General features: G+C 49.2%; 2 protein-coding genes across 2 annotated transcripts; both read left to right on the forward strand.

Annotated features, from left to right (window-relative positions):
• Positions 1-781: 781 nt before the first annotated feature.
• LOC118090134 (serpin B3-like) lies at positions 782-2925 on the forward strand. Its single transcript, XM_060278239.2, has 3 exons — positions 782-949; positions 2381-2527; positions 2767-2925. The coding sequence occupies exons 1-3, from the start codon at positions 782-784 to the stop codon at positions 2923-2925; spliced, it is 474 nt and encodes a 157-aa protein (XP_060134222.2).
• A 1037-nt stretch (positions 2926-3962) lies between these two features.
• On the forward strand, positions 3963-4495 carry LOC148684757 (serpin B5-like). The gene is made up of 2 exons (XM_088676121.1): positions 3963-3980; positions 4103-4495. The coding sequence occupies exons 1-2, from the start codon at positions 3963-3965 to the stop codon at positions 4493-4495; spliced, it is 411 nt and encodes a 136-aa protein (XP_088532247.1).
• The last annotated feature ends 9832 nt before the right edge of the window (positions 4496-14327 follow it).

Genomic DNA, 14327 nt, shown 5'->3' on the forward strand with positions numbered 1-14327 from the left:
CTCATTGATGATCCTCACCATTTCCTCCAGTGGTGAATTCATACCCACTGCCCTGCTGTGATCATTTTCGATTTCTTACAGATATTTTTCATAGCACATGTAGGGTTGTGTGGGGAATAAGAAAGGAACCCTCTGCCTTTCATGCAACATAGGGACACACATTCTTTCAATGGAGTCTCTTGGGGGGAAACTTGGTTTTAAGTGATAGCATCAAGGGGATATTTGGAGTGCTTTGGGACACACTGACAATACACCAATGGTGACAGGGTGTGTCACATTGTGCCTGCACTTTGCAGTATATGAAGTATACATAATTAAGCAAAGTCATATAGGGAGTATATGTGGCAATCCAAGATGATTACCTCTGATCATTAGAAATGTCCAGTTTTTGCATCGTACTGTTTTCATTATGTAAATTTGAATTAATCTAATTTTTTGCAGATCCAGAAAATGCAAACTAGTTTAATGGTTGTGGGGGTGTAAGAAGATCAGTATAAATACCAGCATCTCACAGCAGGAGAGCATCACACTCACCTGCCAGACTCCTATCATCACAACTGAAGCCAAGGTAAGCAGCTCTCCTTTCAAGCATCCATGCAGCCTTGCTTTGGGTGATGTGCATCTTTACCGCAGTTCTTTTGTCATGAGTACTTCTTCTAAACTGTGGGTTTGGTGATAGAATGTATTGCAGTGCAGAAGTAGGAACAAGTATATCTGTATTCTGAAGGATCCTGAAATGATGAGCCGTTTTGGTCTTCCCTCAGAGCTTTTGAATTCCATCATGACCACCCTGCCTGAAGCCAATGCTAAATTCGCTGTCGACTTTTTCAAAGTGTTGACCACTGAACACCCATGCGACAACCTCTTGTTCTCCCCTGTGAACCTCACCTCAGGCCTGGGCCTACTCGCTTATGGATCTGGTTGTGAACAAGCACCTCAGATCGAGAAGGTGGGTCTAATCAAGCAGTAGAGATGCAGCCTTCAAACTGGGTTCATCAGCAGATACCTTTCCATCACTGGTCAAATTTGATACAAGTTGAGAAAAAGAATGACTTCACTGTGGCTTGATCCAGTAACAGTCAACGCCTCTGCACAAAATCCCATAAATGTGCAGAGATCAAATAATATTGAATCACCAGGCATGGAGTAGAAATTTGGTTGAGGAGACATTTAAAATGGAATCTTCCAAATTTGTAGTTTTCAAAACAATATGTCGAATCATTTCTATGCAGGAAGATATCCATGACATATTATATAAGAGTCATGTGAATCGTCCCTAAATACATATCAGGATAATAAGTGCTGCTGTTATAATATTGCCTGTGCAACTGAAGCAATATTCCACTTTCATTCAAGGTCCTGCATTGGGATGAAGTGAAAGAGTGTGACAAACCCAGAAGCAGGAGCCTTGGACAATCAACAACCAGACTAAGAAGGGTATGTAGAAGAATGCTTGGATAAAGATTAGGAATATCCCTCCCCTCCCCAAAGAACCCAGCTTGCATATTAGTATTGTCTTCTGTTATCTCAACATCAAATCCATGCCTGTTGGGCAAAAACGTCTCTAAAGGAAGAAAAGGGGCCTTGAGCATTGAATCAGCTCTTAAAAATGCAAACGTCATTTTCGTAAATATATTTGCAACAAAATAATTGGATGTGAAGTTTACATCACTCCTTGAGATGAAGGAGGATTAGATCATGAATGTATGTGTCTGATATCAGTGCAACATCAGAACAAGGATTTGCTGATGCTTGAAAGACTAATTTGGTTTCATGCCAATATTTCTTATTCCTGTATTGTAAATGGGCTGGGATTGAACTACCTATGGATGCAGGCATTTTATAACTTTATTGCAGACCCAAGGCGCTGGTGGTGCCAAACCAAGACCCCGTCCTGAACCCAAACCTTGTGACAAAAGACGAGTCATTCACCGTCCAGCTCCTTGCCCTGAGCCTGAGCCTGAGCCACGTTGTCCTAGACGCGTAAGTTGTGAAGCATCTGGAGAGTTTCATCTAAATAATAATAATAATTGCACACAAACACAGGAATGAAACTGCTTAGGAATGAAACTTGCTTAGATGTGAAGTTCACTGGGTGATGTTGGGTCAGTCACCATCATTGCCCATCTAACGTATATCAGAGGGTTGCTGTGAGCATAAAATTGAGTAAATCACAAGAAAGATGTGCTGGGCTACCTGGAGGGATTCAGATGTGATGAATGTTTATTTCAAAGTAGGCATTCCTGAGTTCAATATGACTTTCAAGCAAGCATTGTTACTTAAGAGAAGTCTGTAAGATTTCTTTCTCACAAGATATACCCTTAAGAAGATTAGCAGCCAAGTGTCCTGAGAATTAACCTTCTTCTTTTTGAATCCTTAGGATGTTCCCTGCTATGAGTGTGAGAAGCCTGAAGGAATCCATACGGCATTCAGCAAAATCCTTGCAACTCTTAATGAGCCCAGCACCAACTATACCCTGAGCTTTGCCAACAAGCTCTATGGAAACAAGGACATTGCCTTCATCCAGGTAATGCTAATTTTGGCCCCTATGGGAGAACCAAGTGCACATTGCAACCTGCAATAAACTGTATTCTACCATAAATGGATTCATCATCTACTGGTGCCGGTCAAAGCTGTGCCTCATTCCCAGGCCGTCAGAGAGATCTATAAGCGCATTAGGCAGTACTCAAATGCGAGAGATGGCTCTGGACATTTTCTGTTTTGTTATATATTTACTGATACATGGATTTTTCTTGCTCTGTTCAGAAATTTGTTTTCTGTGCTCTGAAACTGTACTTGACTGAAGTGGATGGAGTTGATTTCCATAATGCCCCCGAGGAAGTAAGGAGACTCATCAACCTTTGGGTGGAAATCCGTACCCATGGTAAGAACACAGAGTGCATTAATGACGTCTTCCTCACATAACTTTCATGACATGGAGGTCTCCGATCTTTGGTCTTCTGATGCTTGTTCAAAAAACCAGTTAAATCTTTCTTATTCCACAAGAATAAACTAAGACCCCACTGTGACCTCTGCTTTCCTTCAAACCTGAGGAAAGGTAGGATTGATTTGTGGCAATAAACTGGTGCCCCTACTATTTTATTTGCTTATAAAAACAATTAAATGCTCCCATTCGGTTGCAAAGGGCTACTTAGGCTATAATTAAGTATTTATTCAAGCTGTTCCATTCATTCTCCATCAATTGTGAGCTACAAATTGTATGCTCACCTTTAATTTGGAGGAATGCAGTAGAGTAGTTAAAACCTGCCCCCACCCCCAAAACCTATTGTAACAATTTCTTTTCCAGGTAAAATCAAGGACCTTCTCCCCAAGGACAGCTTTGACTGCCTGGTTCAGCTCCTGCTGGTGAATGCTCTCTTCTTCAAAGGACAATGGGAAGTGAAATTTGACAAAGAGCTCACAGAAGAAGCCCCCTTTTACCCTCATCATGCAGATGAGGTGAGTTAGAAACATATTCCGAGCTTCTTTGCTTCTTTAGTGCAGAGACAATGTACCTTGTAACTTCCAGAATACATGTTTAGTGTTGGAGTTGGGTATTGAGTATTGATGGAGGTCACTTGAAACACTTGGTGCAAGGAAGGCTCTGCAATTAACCTTTCCCAATAGAAGCCACTGAGAGAATGAAAGAAAGAACTTCCCAAAGCAAACTAAGTTCCTTCTCTCTTTTTAAATATTTACTTTTTTCATTTTCTTCACAGAAGGAATGCCACAGCGTGCAGCTGATGCACAGGAAGGGTGTCTACAATGCAGGGACAATTGACCTATGCAATGTTCAAGTCCAAGTTCTTGAGATCCCCTACAAGGACAATGAACTGACCTTCGTTCTACTGCTGCCGGTAGACTGCAATGCAGAAGCTCTTGAACAGGTAAATGGTCTTTCCATTCTTATGATACTGTCCATGGTGTTTTAGCCACCACTGGCCCTCAATTTCAATAATGGTATGGTATGGCATGGCATGGTATGGAATGAATACTGGTATGGAAAAAGTCTGTTTATTTATTTTTCTTATTGTATTTACCCTTGTTTTGATTCAATCTGGGACTGGAATGATATCACTGTAACTTCTATGTGTTCCTCTAGCTGGAAGATGGACTTAGCCATGAGCATCTGCTTGACCTGTCCTGTCATCTGAAGGCCATCGAGGTGGATGTGGCCATTCCCAAGTTCAGCTCCGAGAAGAGCATTGAAGCCAACGAATACCTGAATCTGCCAGATCTGTCTGATCACGAAAAGGCCGATTTCTCTGGAGCAACCACAACAGAAGGCGTGGCTCTGACTCAGCTGGTCCATGATGCTGCTATCGAGATTGATGAGGAGGGTGGTGAAGAACCAGAGGCAGTCCCTTGCACCAAGGATAGGCGTCCACGTCGGGAACCTGTGGAATTTCTGGCTGACCATCCTTTCCTCTATTTCATCCGGCACAATTGCACCCAGAGCATCATTGCTCTTGGAAGATTTGCTAAGCCGGAATAAAGGAAGAGTTCGTGCAACAAAATCAATGGAAAATGGATACGGAAAATATTTTATAGAAGCATATTGTTTTCCCCTCTCCTCTTTACTCAGCAAGGCCAACCTTTGCATTGCTTTGGACAAAGAGAACTTTCATTGGGTGACGGGCTTAATTTTCATGGTATGACAATAATGTTTTATAAGATTGTTGCTCTACCTGCCTTCTCCTGTCATTTTACATCTTTTCAATAAGATGTTTGATAAATGACAATATTCGGTAAGTGCATTTCCCCCTGCACTATAGTACTACGATGGAAGAAGCTGCACTTCTTCGGGCCACAACAAACATTTTCTGAATGGAACACCGGGGTGGAACCTGAAGTCAGGAAAATGGCGCTATTCTGGAATCTGCTTCTTGATGAAAGCCGTCTTCTTCTTTCCTGATGCAAATCTGCCTAACTAATTGAAGCAAAATTGTATGCCTTCTACTGAATTATCTTGCCTGAAATCAGCATGGGGCTGCCACGCTAGATCTACTTACTTGGATGTAAGCCCTGCTGAATTCAGTGGGATTTTTGAGGAGACATGTATTGGACCACACTATGAAACAGGAAACTACAGTCTGGCTCTTTGAAATGAAAATCTTTCCACGTTGCTTGTGAGATTATAGCTTTTCTTTGAAACTTATGAAACTTTCTTGCATCTTTTGTACTGAAGCTGCACAATATCTGAATAAACAAAGCATTTAATAAAACTTGTTTTGCAGTTTTCACTCCTGTGAGATATATTGCAGAGTACGAGTTCTCATGGATGTGATGGCAAATCTTCCCCAGGCACTCAGACAACAATTTGTATGACTAAAGTCAACCCATAAGATAAGGATCCCCTCCTTCGCATATCAAAAATTGAAGAATTGTTGTGCATGACATTGCAAGATGAGTGGTATTTGGGGGTGGGGGCACAGAAATCAGTAACTTTTCCCCAAACATAGAATAAGGTAGAGGTTGAGTCTGAAACCCAAATGCCAAACCATGTATTTGACCCCACATCATGCAACAAAATATTCATTTCCTAGGAGGAAAACTTCCCACAGAAGTACAGACAGGCAGCTCCAGTTGCCCCAAACTTTTCCTTTCCTTTCCTAAGAATGCCTCTGAAAGAAAAAAAGATGTCTGGAAGCTAGCCATTGCCTCTGGAAGAGTTTAAACAAGTGGAGGCATGGTTTGACTTCCTGATACACTCTGGATCAGGGGCAGGGAACTTTTCTGGACCAAATGCAGACCCCCCCATGCCTCTGAATCTAAACCACCAGACTCTCCCCAGCCCAGCCCAGCCCTTAATGTTATATGTTATCCCTATCACCACAGCAGTGCGAGATCCCAGGGGTTCAGGTGCTTACCCAGGGTTTGCTTTTGCTTCAGAAATGATGCACAGCAGAGACTGTAGTGTCTATATGGTTTTATTTACACATATATACAACCTTGCTTTACTGTGGAGGGAGTTCCAGCATTACACTCCTCTGGTTCTGAAGCTTCAACAGGAAGCTTGGCAGTGACTTTGAAAGGCACCAGCAGCCAAGAGAGCGGTATGTGTGTTGTGCTCTATGTATTCCAGCAGCTCATCCATGGATTCTAGTGCTCTCTGCACTGTCTGGTAGCTCTGGGCCAGAAGGGTGCTGGATAGCTCCTGGAAGTATCTAACAATGGAGAAGGTCCTTTGCTCCTTTCATAGGTGCAGCAGGCTTTGGTCTAAAGGCAGTGTCTCAGTTAGGCCATGTGTTGCAGCGCCTATGAGAGATGTCCACTTTTACCTTCTCCTGCAGCTTTGCTCTCTTTCTTTCAAGCAGAGAAGAAGCACTCCAACACTCGATTCAACTTAGCAGTGTTCACAGTGGATTCTAAAACACAGTTATCTTGCTTCATATAAAATGGAGTCTCTCCTTCACCATGTGACCAATGTTAGCCAATCACGTGTGAACTACCAGAAAACTCTCCAGAATTCACATACCAATCATTCAAGTTTAAACACATAATAATGCATACAAGCTGTCACGGTGGCCAGAGAAGGCTACTTCAGAGTAACGACTCTACACAGCTCTGCATTTTGTCTTTTATTGGTGCTGAGTATTTACAGTGCTAATGGCAGTGCTATTTACAAAGACACATCTGTTCAGCTTGAATCAGAACCTCCAAGTGGCTTTTGGCGCGTCTTGCGCCAGCATAACAACTTGGGGAGACCCATCCTCTTCCCCCGACGCTTTCTGCGAAGTTCCGGAGTTGGGGGGACTGGCCTGCCCCCTTCCTTCCCCCTTCCTGTCCCACCTGGGACGATGGCTCTTCTACCCTGCCAGAGCCTTGGACACCACTTCCTGTTTCCCCACTTGAGCTGGAGCTTTCCCTCTTTTCAGCCTCGCTCGGGGCTGGGCTGGAACTCAGGAGGGGAGGGGCTTCGCGATATCCCTTGCCCCTCACATCCACCCCCCTCCCAGGCCCCCCCGTCTCCCCTCCCTAGAGGCTGCACGGGTGTCGGTGGTGACTGAAAGCCTAAAAACTCCGTGCTGTCCGAGCCGGTTGGTGTGAACACCTCCCCCCAGTCCCGTTGGCCCCCTCCTTCCTCCTGGGAAGAGGGAAAGCCCAAAAAGTCCGTGGCCTCAGAGCTGGTGGGGGTGAAAATCTGCTGCCAGTCCACCTCTTCTCCTGACTGAATGGACCTCGGAGATGCCCATATCTCCTCCTCCGTGTCCTCAAACTCTGCTTCCCATCTCCATGGTGAACTGCTTTCCCCCTCCTGTGCTTCCTCCTCCTCCCACTCCCGTTCCATGTGCCAGGGCTTGGGCCTGTGTGGGAAGAGGGCGTGGAATTCTTCCACTAAGAATTCCTCTTGTATCTGGGTGGCTGGGACCCATTCATTTTGGGATGGCGGGGCGTCCTCCCATGCCATGAGGTACTCCAGGCCCCCCACCCCCCTTCGTGAATCAAGGATGGCCGTTGCTTCATTGAGTGGCTCCCTGCCTCCACTCTCCCCCCCTCCCTCGGGGGTCTGTGCGCTGCCTCGGAACCTGCTACTTTCCCTGTACGGAGACAGCAGCGATCTATGAAACACTGGGTGCACCCTCATGTCCTCTGGCAGTGCCAGCCTGTATGCCACCGGGTTTACCTGCTGCGTGACCGTGAAGGGGCCCAACCTTCTGGGTGCCAGCTTCTTGCACCTCCCTCTGGTGGGAAGGCCCTCCGAGGACAACCAAACCTTGTCCCCCACCCTGATGGCCTCCCCCGGTCGCCTGTGGCGATCTGCCCCCTTCTTGTACGCTTCTTTGGCCCTCTCCAAGTGTTCTCTGAGCTGCTGGTGCACCGTCTCCAGTTCCTCTGCCCAATCCTCTGCCTGTGGGCCCTCCTCCTCCTCCTCCCCCTCCCTCTCCGGGAAGGATCTGAGGTCGCGCCCGTAGTTGGCCTTAAAGGGCGACACCCCTGTGGAGACGTGCACCGCATTGTTGTAGGCAAATTCTGCCAGTGGCAGGCGATCCACCCAGTCCGTTTGCCGCTGGCTGACGTAGCATCTCAGGTACTGCTGCAGAATTGCGTTGACCCTCTCCGCCTGTCCATTGGTCTGCGGGTGCCGAGCCGTCGACAAGCTGACCTCCACCTGCAGGAGGTTCATGAGCCGCCTCCAGAACCTGGAAACAAATTGGCGGCCTCGATCCGAGATAACTCTTAAAGGTAATCCATGCAGTCTGAATACGTGGTCAACAAACAGTTTGGCTGTCTCTTCTGCAGAGACCGCCCTGGCACACGGTATAAAATGGCACATTTTGGACATGAGGTCCACCACCACCAACACTGCGGTCTTGCCCCTGGACGACGGCAGGTCTGTGATGAAGTCCATGGACACTACTTCCCACGGCCTGTGTGGTGTGGCTAATGGCTCCAGCAACCCTGCTGGTGGTGCTCTGACCACCTTTGCTCGCTGGCATATGTCACAGCCCCTTACATAGTCCCGAACATCTTCCCGCACCCCTGGCCACCAGAAGTGTCTCATGACTAGGTGAGTGGTTTTGTCCCTTCCAAAATGACCCGCCGTCGGGTTGTCGTGCATCTGCTTGAGGACCTTACCTCTGAGCTGGTTGGTGGGCAGGTACAGGGCTCCCCTGTAAAAAAGCAACCCCCTCCTTTCCTCAAAGTCTTTTGCCTGCTCCCTCCCCCCTCGCAGCTCTCTGAAGATGCGGGTGGCAAACTCATCTGCTGCCGTCAGTGCTGTGAGTTCTGCCTCGCTCACCACTGCTGCTCCGCAGGACCATGCGGACGGGGGGAAAATGTGCCTGGGTGCTGGGGGCAACTCCTCCTCCATGTACTCTGGCTTACGGGATAGGGCATCCGCCCTGACATTCTGCTCCCCGGTATGTAGTGGATGGAGAAGTTGAAGTGCGAGAAGAACTCTGCCCACCGTATCTGCCGCTGGTTGAGCACCCTGGCCGTTCTCCAGAACTCCAGGTTCTTGTGGTCCGTGCACACCTGAATGGGGTGCTTGGCGCCCACCAGGAAGTGTCTCCAGTGCTGGAAAGCAGAGTGGATCGCGAGAAGCTCCTTATCAAACACCGTGTAGTTGCGCTCCGGCTGGGTCAGCTTTCTGGAGAAGAAGGCACAGGGTCTCCACTCTCTGTTGGCGTCCAGTTGCAGCAAAATGGCGCCCACAGCTCTGTCTGAAGCATCTGTCTCCACGCGTAGGGGCGCATCCTGCACCACGTAGAACAAGTTCTGGTCTGAGGCGAACACCCTCTTGAGGCTTTCGAACGCTGCTTGCGCCTCTGGTGTCCATCTGAACTTCTGCTTGCCTCTCAGGCAGTCCGTGATGGGAGCCGTAACGCGAGAGAAGTTCTTGATGAACTTCCTGTAGAAGTTGGCGAAGCCTAGTAGGCGTTGGGCATCTTTGCGCGTCCTGGGGCTGTGCCAGTCCAGGATGGCCTGCACCTTGTCCTTGTCCATCGCTAGCCCCTTGTCTGACAGCTTGTAGCCCAGGAAGTCCACTTCCCTGGTGTGAAACTTGCACTTCTCTAGCTTCACATACAGGTGGTTCTCCTTTAGGCGCTGCAACACCTCCCTGACATCCTTCACATGCTGCTCGGGGTCATTGGAGTATATAAGGATGTCCTCTAGGAAGACCAAGCAGTTCTTGAAGAGGAGGGACCCCAGGACGTGGTGCATGAAGGCCTGGAAGCATGCTGAGCCTCCTTGCAAACCGAAGGGCATCACCAGATATTCAAAAGAGCCCAGAGGCGTGAACATCGTAGTCTTCCACTCATCGCCTTCCCGGATCCTGATCAAGTTGTACGCCCCCCTCAGATCGAGCTTGGTGAAGATCTTGCCCCTGCGTGCCGCTGTCAGCAGATCATCCACTCTGGGCATTGGGAAAGCCACCGGTTCCGTCATGCTATTGAGCCGTCTAAAATCCACCACCAGGCGGCGCTGTTGCGTGTCTTTCCTTTCCACCCAGAAGACCGGGCTGCCCCCTGCTGCCTTGCTTTCTCTGATGAACCCCCTCTTGAGGTTCTTGTCGATGAACTCCCGTAGATCCTCCAGTTCCTGATCTGACATGGAGTACAGCTTGGCGGGGGGTAGTGAGGCCCCTGGCACCAGGTTGATCTGACAGTCAAATGACCTGTGTGGGGGTAGATGGTCGGACTCCGCTTCGCTGAAGACCTCCTGCAGGTCCCAGTATGGTTTGGGTATTGCCTCCCCCCCCCTTGATGTGCATGGTGGCCACCGTGGCTATGGGAGGCCCCTCCCCTGGTTGGCGCTGCATGCAATGTTCTAGACAAAAGTCCGATCAAAACGTGATGCATCTCTGGTGCCAACTGATGGAGGGGTCATGGTGCGCCAGCCAGCTCATGCCCAAGACGATGGGGGGGTCTGAGATGGTGGTGACGTTGAATGCCAGTGTCTCTGAGTGTCGCCCCACCGTCATTCTCATGGGGGGGGGGTCTGGTGGGTGATGGCCCCTCCCAGCAACTCCCTGCCGTCTATGGTGGAGACGTGCAGGGGGAAATCCAGCTGCAGAAGTTGGATCTGGTGTGCTTCTGCAAAGGTTCTCGAGAAGAAGTTCGCCGGCGCCCCCGAATCGATTAATGCGAGGACCGTCAGGGGATAGCCATTTGGGAGCGTTAGCGTCACTTCTAGAACCACCCCTGCTCTGGGGGGGGGTGGCGCTGCTCCTCGCTGTGCGGGTGGGCGGGTTGAGGCCGGTTTGTGCTAACTGTGCCTGGCTGCTGCCCCTTGTCTCCTGCAGCCAGGCTGTCTCGTTTCCTTGCTGTGGTGCTACGTCAGTGGGGGAGGGCACAACCGTTCCCGCCTTTCCTTGCCACTCCCTGCGGTGTGGGCAGTCTTTGACGCGATGCTGGGGGGAGTTGCAGAGAAAGCAATTCCCGCCTCTTCTCTCCTTGCGTCTTGGCGCCGCCGGGGTTTGAAAAGCCCGCGCGCGCGCGTGCTCCACCGATCTCCATCGGTTCCGGCTCTGAGCTCGGTCTGGGCGGGACTAGGGGTGGGCCCTGGGGTGGGGTTTGGTGAAGTGGTCTGTCCTGGGAGCGTGGGAACCAAGGCTTTGCTGCGCGCGTCGTTTGTTTGTCATTCCATCTGGATTCCTGTCTCACCCCCACCGCTAGCGCCGCTTTGCTTAACTCATCCATAGTCCGCGGTTTGGGACCTCTCGCCAGCTCATCCTTAACGTCTGAGTGCAACCCCAGGTAGAAGGCTGATTTCACTGGCTCACTGTGCAGATCCCACCCCAGTTTGTGCACTAGCATGGTGAACCTCGCCCAGTAGTCCCGAACTGTCGATTTTCCTTGTGTTAAGTTATGAAGCTCTTCTTTTGTGGCTTCCATTTCAGAGTCACTCGCATACATGATTTTTAAAGCTTCTAAGAATAGTTTTGCGTTCTTCATGCAATTATTTTTTTGCGCGATGAGCGGTCTGACCCATTCTCTGGCGGCCCCCGTCAAATGCTCTATGATAAAGGAGACTCTGTGCGCGTCATCTGGGAATTCTGCCGCATGCAGTTCCAGCGCATAATTTATTTCTGTCTCAAAGCCTAGGTACTCTCTCGGGTCGCCGCTAAACTTGGTGACTAGGGTCTGTCCCCTCCTCACTTGGACTAGCTGGGGCTGGGGCACCCCCCCACCTCTCGCAGCTTTTTCCTCATCCAGCTTTTTCTGTAACTCCACCACCATCACCCTTAGTTGCTTCTCAGTTTCATCTTTCGCTCTCACCTGCTCTGCCAGCTTGTTCAGCTCCTCCCGCGTTCCTCGCGCTTCCTCCTGAGCGGCAAGTAATTGCTGGTGTGCCTGTGCTGTCAGGTTCTGTAATTTCTGTAATTCCTGTGCTGCGGCTTCGGCCTCCAGCCTCCACTGCTCAGCGTCTTGCGCGCTCATCGCTGCCGCTCCCAAGTAGCCAGAAAGACTTGGAGGTTGCTGTCACGGTGGCCGGAGAAGGCTACTTCAGAGTAACGACTCTACACAGCTCTGCATTTTGTCTTTTATTGGTGCTGAGTATTTACAGTGCTAATGGCAGTGCTATTTACAAAGACACATCTGTTCAGCTTGAATCAGAACCTCCAAGTGGCTTTTGGCGCGTCTTGCACCAGCATAACAACTTGGGGAGACCCATCCTCTTCCCCCGACGCTTTCTGCGAAGTTCCGGAGCTGGGGGGACTGGCCTGCCCCCCTTCCTTCCCCCTTCCTGTCCCACCTGGGACGATGGCTCTTCTACCCTGCCAGAGCCTTGGACACCACTTCCTGTTTCCCCACTTGAGCTGGAGCTTTCCCTCTTTTCAGCCTCGCTCGGGGCTGGAACTCAGGAGGGGAGGGGCTTCGCGATATCCCTTGCCCCTCACACAAGCGTTTACAATTTCAGTGAATTAAATTATTATATTCAACACCCCCAGTCTATGTCATCCAAACCTGAAGCTCTGGACCTGGCTTTTGCCTCTGTTCACCATCCCCTGATGGGAGAAGGGGCTCACACTCCTCTGCTGTCCAGCCCAGAGTAACCACTTCGTTAATTACTTATTGCTTTCTTTTATACTGCATTATGGCTCTTCTCTCCAGGTGATTCCTGATCAGGTAACTGATACTGCCTGCATTTTAACACTGCTAAATATAACATTTGTCACCCAGGTTAATAATCCAAGCATATTTTTATTTCTAACATTTACTAACCCTATAAAGCAAATCATAACACCATAACATTGTAGCAGCCCACTCCTTTCCTACAGTTCCCAGTATCAAGTTGCCCCACAATGCCTTCTTATTTCTCCTGCAGTGCAGGAGAACTTCTAAAAACACACCCCGCCAACAGAACAATTCCTAAAAATCATTTATCAGTTCAATTTCTAAAAATTATCAATGGGTTCCCACCACCAGAAACATGTAAAAAAAACCTACACATACTGTCAGGGGGTTGTTGCGGCTACTCTCGAGTAAAGACGCTCCAGTCCGTGCTGTGTTTAAGAGTTTTATTGTGCATACTATTTACAGTGCAGAGATATCAGAAAAACATGACCGCCTACTCACTTTCAGAACTCGGCAATGGCTTCCGTCTGCTTTTCGGCCAGCATAAAAGCCTGGGCACCCCAAACGCCGTCCCTTCGCCCTACGTGTGGGCGCGCACCTCAATTCAGGCACTGGAAGGAAAGGTCTCCCCTCTTGCTGGCTAGGGCAGCACCTGGGCTCCGACGTCTCGCTGAGCCCCTCATCCGCTGACCCTCGACCAGAGCGTTGCCAGGGCTCAGACGCCTCACTGAGCCCTCTCTCCATTCCGCTCCATTCCTCATTCCCTCCTCCTGACTCGCTGCTCGTGCTGTCACTGGGCGAAGTGCTGGTCAGGATAACGGGGGGGGAGGCTCCCTGTAGGGAGTCCCCCTGACACATACACACAGTCCACAGCATTTAAAAGAAACCTATTGCTAAGATTTGCTGGAAGGATTATTGAAGTAAACAGTCTCAGAAAGCAGAACACAAACCCCTGCCCACCCCCCACATTGAGCAACTTCCTGCAGGGTGCTTTGTCTTGCGCAGTCGTCAGCAACCTAAGGCCCACGGAGGTCATTTGACCGGCCCACAAGCCCACCCCCGAACTGAGCTGCCCGCTCGTGGGCTGTGCTAAAACAGTGCAGCATGGCGCGGGGACTCGCTTCTGCAGTGCCAGAAATTGTGTCTGTGCAGACGCCGAAAATCACGGGAATGCGTGCTCCCTCATCAGCTTTATCTGTGTGGCTATTCTTGATTCCATTTTTTGTTTACTTCAGTCACACCTAGCTGATGTTTATTGCATTTTTACTATTTTTTTGTTGGGAGCCACCCAGAGTGGCTGGGGCAACCCAGTCAGATGGGCAACATATAAATTATAAATACTTCTTCTTAGCTCTCAGGCCTTTCCTCCAGGAAACACTGATCCCACTTCTAACACCAGTATTGCACACCACCCCTTTCTCTACAGTGGTGCAAGATCTCAGGGGTCCAGGGTTTGTGTTTCCTTCAGAAATGAGGCACAGTAGAGCCTTTATGATATATGCCTTTATTAACAAAACACACACAGAGAGAGACACTTATATACCCAAAGGGTGCTCATCAATGGCTCCTCTTCATCCTGGAGAGAAGTGACTAGTGGGGTGCCACAGAGTTCTGTCTTGGGCCCAGTCTTATTCAACATCTTTATCAATGACTTGGATGATGGGCTTGAGGGCATCCTGATGAAGTTTGCAGATGACACCAAATTGGGAGGGGTGACTAATACCCCAGAGGACAGGATCACACTTCAAAATGACCTTAACAGATTAGAGAACTGGGTCAAAGCAAACAAGATGAATTTTA

The sequence above is a fragment of the Zootoca vivipara genome, chromosome 8, assembly GCF_965207765.1.
Source record: "Zootoca vivipara chromosome 8, rZooViv2.hap1.1, whole genome shotgun sequence".
In the NCBI taxonomy this organism is placed as follows: Eukaryota; Metazoa; Chordata; class Lepidosauria; order Squamata; family Lacertidae; genus Zootoca; species Zootoca vivipara.

Coding starts and splice junctions, on each gene's coding strand:
- LOC118090134 (XM_060278239.2), top strand. CDS start 782: ATGACCACCCTGCCTGAAGCCAATGCTAAATTCGCTGTCGACTTTTTC. Junction 950..2,380: donor AAGCACCTCAGATCGAGAAG/GTGGGTCTAATC, acceptor TTGAATCCTTAG/GATGTTCCCTGCTATGAGTG. Junction 2,528..2,766: donor AGGACATTGCCTTCATCCAG/GTAATGCTAATT, acceptor TGCTCTGTTCAG/AAATTTGTTTTCTGTGCTCT.